This window comes from Scyliorhinus canicula, chromosome 9 (genome assembly GCF_902713615.1).
Source record: "Scyliorhinus canicula chromosome 9, sScyCan1.1, whole genome shotgun sequence".
NCBI lineage: Eukaryota > Metazoa > Chordata > Chondrichthyes > Carcharhiniformes > Scyliorhinidae > Scyliorhinus > Scyliorhinus canicula.
The window spans coordinates 91,497,492-91,503,540 of record NC_052154.1 but is presented as its reverse complement, the minus strand read 5'-3'; the positions used below and the strand labels follow the sequence as shown (position 1 = coordinate 91,503,540).

The window sequence follows — 6,049 nt, the reverse complement described above, 5'->3', positions numbered from 1 at the left end:
TGGAAGGTGGCGGCCAGCCAGAATAGCATTCAAAAAGCTGAGTCTAGAGATAACAAAAGCACCAGTGAGGTTTTGAGCAGCAGTTGAGCTGAGGCAGCAGCAGAGAAGGACGAGGCTACAAAGCGAAAATTTATCAAAAAAGTCTCAGTTTTCATCCCAGTGTGAAAATTCTAACGAATAGAATACACACTCTGCATGCAAACGCTCAAAGGTTTATTTGGAGCTGGTGATATTTCAATTCTTTTCTCAATGAACGTGACCTCCCCTTGTCTCCCACCCTTTCGGGATGGTGGGTGACCAGGTTTGGCCAACAGTCTGCGAGAGCTCAGATCAAGTGTGTGGTGATTAAAAGCATCGAGACACCAGTCAGCCTCATTCAGATATCCAGATGCAAAGAGCCAGAACCCCTGCTCACTCCTGGGCTGACCAAATCCCATCAAAGGCCAGCTTCCCAATCCCTGGAATTTCACAGATCATTGCCCAATTCGCTAAACCAGTGTTTTGTACGTTCATCTGACTGCAGAGTAATGGGACACCCACCCCCTCAGAAAAGAGACTCTGAATAATTCTCATTCTTTAAAACTATGGTTGAGAAAGCGAATTTAAAGTGACAGAATTGGGTGTTAGTATTATCAGCTAACTATGTGTGTAAATCCTATTAACTTCTCAGCCAATTTTAAGCTGAAAAATTCCACAACTTTTCTCAAGGAAATGGTCAGTGTTTTGGAAATTCTAGCAGGTAGACTGACACCTCCAATCTGCTGCTTTCTTTCAGTCTCTGTTGATGGGAGATTTGACACAAGGTCACGCCTCCAACAAACTCTGACTAATGGAAGAGAACTTCTGCAAAGGTTGATTGGCTAGAGGACCACCAATACCGACTCTCAGAAACTGAAGAACTTCCTGCCAGACAAGAGGGCGAAGCAGCTCCCAACGAGAATAGGGCAGTGGGAGGAGAGTCCATTCATGGCTGGACAAGTCCAACTGTGAGCAGGTTAGGTGGTTCTGGAATAGTGCTGTGATTGGTGCAGATGGAGGAGCTAGCGAGAGAGAGTATTAATCTCTTGGCCAAGCCAAACACTTTGGACACGAGGAGATCAGGTTTGTCCTCTTGCGGAGCTGTCTTCATCCTATTAAAATCAGCCCTTGGTGCCGGACTCCTCAACTTCCCCTGGGCATTTAACAGAGCTGGAGGAATACATTCGGCCATCACAGTGGAGATGGTAAGTTTGAGCACGAGTGTTTTCAATTAACCTCAAAATGGATTGTTTAATCTGTCTCCTTCAATATAAGTTATTTGTGTCCAGTGATGTAGGGATTGTGATGCTAGGGAATAATATACTTCCAATCGCAATAGCCCCAGTATTACCTCATAAAACCCCCTGGGAGGGTACAACACAGGTTTAGAAACAGATTAAATCACTCTCTAAATTGTGCCCATCAAAAGCTCCCAGGACAGATACATCACGGGGTTAGATACAGAGTAAAGCTCCTTCTGCACAGAACCCATCAAACACTCCCAAGACAGGTATAGCACGTTACACACAGAGTGAAATTTTCTCTGCACTGTCCCCATCAAACAATCCCAGAACAGATACATCACGGGATTAGATACAGAGTAAAGCTCCCTCTACACAGAACCCATCAAACACTTCCAGGGCAGATACATCACGGGGTTAGATACAGAGTAAAGCTCCCTCGACTCTGTCCCCATTAAACACTCCCAGGACAGGTACAGCACAGGGTTAGATACAGACTAAAGCTCCCTCTACGCTATCCCCAATAAACACTCCCAGGACAGGTACAGCACAGAGTAAAGCACCCTCTACATTGTCCTCATCAAACATTCTAAAGGCTTTGCCGTTTTTGGAACTTTATGAGTTGGGGAAATTAATAGTCGTCGGCACCATTTTGTGATCAGTTAATCTTTGCCTGTTTTGTTGAAGTGATAGTCTATATACCATGCCTCTGTTTTGATGGAGCCTTTCTTTGTGCTGGGGATAGAGTCACAGATGTTTACAGCATGGAAACAGGCCCTTTGGCCAGTGATGTACCGTCAATTACCACGAGACGAGAATGGTGAAACAGTCGAGGCTTTATTGAACAAAATATTTGCCTCCTGCAGCTGGAACCAGAATGGGACCATGCCATCCAGTTTCTATCACTAAGCTAGTCCCACTTGCCCGAATTTGGTCTATATCCCTCTATGCCCATCCTGTCCATGTAACTGTCAAACTGTTTTATAGAGTAGGGTACAATGATGGGGACGTTAGTCACCCTCCTGCAGTTTATTTTATATATGGTTTCCTAAGTGCCCTCCTTGTTGTGGTTGGGTCTTCTATGGGGAGGCAGTATTTATCTTTGTTGAGGCAGTGCTGTTTTGTCCGATAGTATCATCCTTGCAGTAACGTACAATGCTGGTCCTTGTCCAGCTTTCCTTGATTAAATAGGGCATTCCTCCCCTCGGAGGTTTCCTTCTCTTTATCTGGGTGAGCACCCAGGGTAAGGGGCCAGTTTCAGTCTAATCGATTTATTGTGGAATCCCTTATTATATGCGGGGGAGGAAGGGAATTGGCTCCCCTCCGATGACAGCCAATTGATGCATGTCTTGACAATTCTTCTTCACTTCAGTAGTGGGGTCTCCTCGATTGAGGTTGATGTGATTTTTCTTGTGTCGGTGGGGCTGGTGCCCTGCACCAGCTGTGATTAGTGAGGAGCGGGACGGGCTAGGTGGTAAGCTTTGTGCTGAGTATCCTGGGGGTACTGACTCCCATGTGCTGGACAAGGCCAGGTCCGGTATTGTGGCTGATGTCCTGTTGCTCCCTTATGCTTGGGCAGTCCCTTCTTGCAGGTTCTTGTGGGGATGTCCTGAGAGGCTGAGTTTGGATGTGTTTTGCGTATCCATGGTTTACTGATTCCTAAGTACATATGGGTGTGGTGCTGGGTCTGGTCCTGTACTGTGATTGATATCCTATCGCCTCCGCGCTTATTGTTGGGATGTTCCTCTGTATGAATGAGCAGCTTTTCCTCTTCTTTATCGTATGGTGGAAGGTGTGCATTTGAGGAACACAGCCCTATGGCCTTGAACCTTTTCATCCTGAGACCCTCAAATCCTGGTAGTTTTCCCTTTCTTATCCTGTCTTGGTTAGTTTGTTGGGAAGTGCTTATCGCAATGACAATAATCCGAATCTACGATATGAATATTTGCTGGTGCGCTCTGTATAAATATGTGAAATAATGATCATTTTGTACTGTGCCTGAGTTTAGAGTTTTGTTGCCTCTTGTGATAGACGGAAAATATTCTCTCAGAACTGGGGTTCTCACAAGTTTTCTTTGTAATTTTTAAATTCTTGTTTTGGTTAAACAATCCACTACTTGTTCCTGCAAGGATACTGATGGGTCTGATATCCAAGGGGAGGGGATTACAGCATGTTTTTGATTCCTCTCGTGTTGCTGAAGTTAAGGAAGCTATGTTCTGGTACGCGCCCGAACACGGCGCAAAGATCTTGGGCAGGATTCTCCGACCACGCGCCGGGTAGGAGAATCAGGTGGGGGGTGGGGTGGTGTGATTCATGCGACACAGTTCCGACACCGGTCGCCGGAGAATCGGCGCCATTAGCGCCGGCACGGTCGGTGTGGCGCTGGTTCACCGGCGATTCTACCAGCGCGATGGGCCGGGTGCCCGCTGAGTTAGGCTGATTCCTGCCGTTCTCGTATGGTCCTGTCCTGTGGGACCTTGGCGTTCATGTTGCGGGGGGCGGCCTGGTTGGGGGTGGAGGGGGGATCTGACCCCGGGGGGGGGCCTCCACAGTGGCGAGGCCCTCGATCAGAGCCTACTGATAGGTGGGCGGGCTTATCCTGGGGGTGGCCTATGTTCCACCGTGCCGGGCCCGTGTAGGTCTCCACCATGTTGTGTCGGGGCCGGCACGGAGAAGGCAATTCACACGCATGCGCGAACTCGCGCCGGCTGTAGCGAGCATGCGCGGACCCTCGGTGCCCGTTCTGACACCCGGATCGGCAGCTGGAGCAGCGTGAGGCTCTCCAGTGCAGCGCTAGTCCCCTGTGCGGCGCAGGATCACTGCTCCTCAGGGCCTGTTGATGCCGTTGTAAAACGCTCCGGCATTTACGACGATGTCAATACTTAGCCCCAGGATCAGAGAATCCCGCCCCTTAATCTGAATTCTCTTGCTCGTTGCGAGAAATTGCTGCGTGGGAAGGTGTGCACCATTTAAAAAAAATAAATTTAGCGTACCCAGTTCCTTTTGTTTCGACTTAAGGGGCAATTTAACGTGGTCAATTCACCTACATTTTGGGTGGTGGGGATGAACCCACGCAGACACAGGGAGAATGTGCAAACTCCACACCGAAAGTGACCAGGAGCCGGGATCAAACTCAGGTCCTCAGTGCCTTGAGGCAGCAGTGCTAACCACTGAATCATCCTGCCGCCCAGGTGTGCACTATTTTACCTTGTTTGCATGACTTTATCCTTCTCTCCCTGGTTCTCGAGTCATGCGTTTCGGGACAGGAATTTGAGTCAAATGGTCGGGCTGGGATAACAATACTTCTGTTCGACTCCACCATTCTATGTATGTTGAGACATTTTTGTTGACCTGTACCATTTGTTATCGGCCAGTGTTTAGAGAACCTCAAAGTGTATCATGGAGTTCACCTGACCCACAACTTTTAAGAGATTGTGGTATGGAGAGCACACGGCCCACTCTACAGGTCTGGTACAGCAGAAATAGAAAAGTATTTTTTAAAGCAAAACAATGTTTATTCTATGAACTCAAGTTAACCTTTTTAAAAAATACAGTGAACATCTTAGCAACCATTAATTCAAATACAACCCGCAAAGACTACAACACTAAGTAATCCTTTAAGCTTTCCTTTTAACATCCCGTACCAGTCTCCCCGAACCTGTGCTGGAATATGGCGACTAGAGGCTTTTCACAGTAGCTTCACTTGAAGCCTACTTGTAACAAAAAGCGAATTTCATTTCCTATTTTTCATTTTTCACATCCATAAGACTTAAAAACACCCTTTTACAGAAAGACATCAGGCTTAACTTCACTACTGAGAATAGTTACCATGTTGAAATCAGCAAATGGACATTCATAAGCTTGCAGAGATTCACACACATCCTGCTGTGATTGCAGCTTCTCCAAAGCTAAAATGAAACCAAACCCACCCTGCAGCAAAAAGCCGAAAGCGAAAGTAAAACGCTGACAGACAGCCCAGCTCCACCCACTCTCTGACATCATTGTAGTAATAAACACCCATTTCTTAAAGGTACTCTCACTACAGATATTTATATACACCCCAATTTATAAACAACGATTTCTTAAAGGTTCTCTCGCACGACACATTCCTGTGGTTTAGTTGCATAATTTGTTCAAATGGGAAACTTCAGTAACAATATTTTAAAAAAACAGGCCCACGACAGGTATAGCACTGGGTTAGATACAGAGTAAAGCTCTATCTGCACTGTCCCCATCAAACACTCCCAAGACAGGTACAGCATGGGGTTAGATACAGAATAAAGCTCCATCTGCACTGTCCCCATCAAACACTGACAGGACAGGTACAGCACAGGGTTAGATACAGAATAAAGCTCCCTTTACACTGTCCCCATCAGACACTCCCAGGACAGGTACAACATAGGGTTAGATACAGAAATAACTTCCCTCTACACTGTCCCAATGAACACTCCCAGGACAGGTACAGCACCGGGTTAGATACAGAGTAAAGCTCCCTCTACACTATCCCCATCAAACACTTCCAGAATAGGTACAACACAGGGTTAGATACAGAGTAAAGCTCCCTCCACACTGTCCCCATCAAACATTCCCAAGACTGGTACAGCACAATGGACTTCCCACACTCTAGATTAACTGTGGACCAGCCATCAGTTTGCTGAGCAGTATCATCATCTCTTTAATCTGATGGTGTATAATGTGTACCTGGGCTGGTTTAGCTCAGTTGGATAGACAGCTAGTTGATGATGCACAGCGAAGCCAGCAACGGCATTTAATTCCTTCATGAAGGCCCG

At 46.8% G+C, this 6,049-nt stretch overlaps 1 protein-coding gene across 2 annotated transcripts in view; it reads left to right on the top strand.

The window, feature by feature from the left end:
• Positions 1-823: 823 nt before the first annotated feature.
• The window catches only part of slc38a8a (solute carrier family 38 member 8a), a 105,807-nt gene continuing 100,581 nt past the window's right edge, over positions 824-6,049 (top strand). For both annotated transcript variants that reach the window (XM_038806101.1, XM_038806100.1), the window contains exon 1: positions 824-1,223. In XM_038806101.1, coding sequence (XP_038662029.1) covers positions 1,032-1,223 — 192 coding nt within the window. In that variant the 5' untranslated portion in view covers positions 824-1,031. The remainder of the gene's footprint in view (positions 1,224-6,049) is intronic.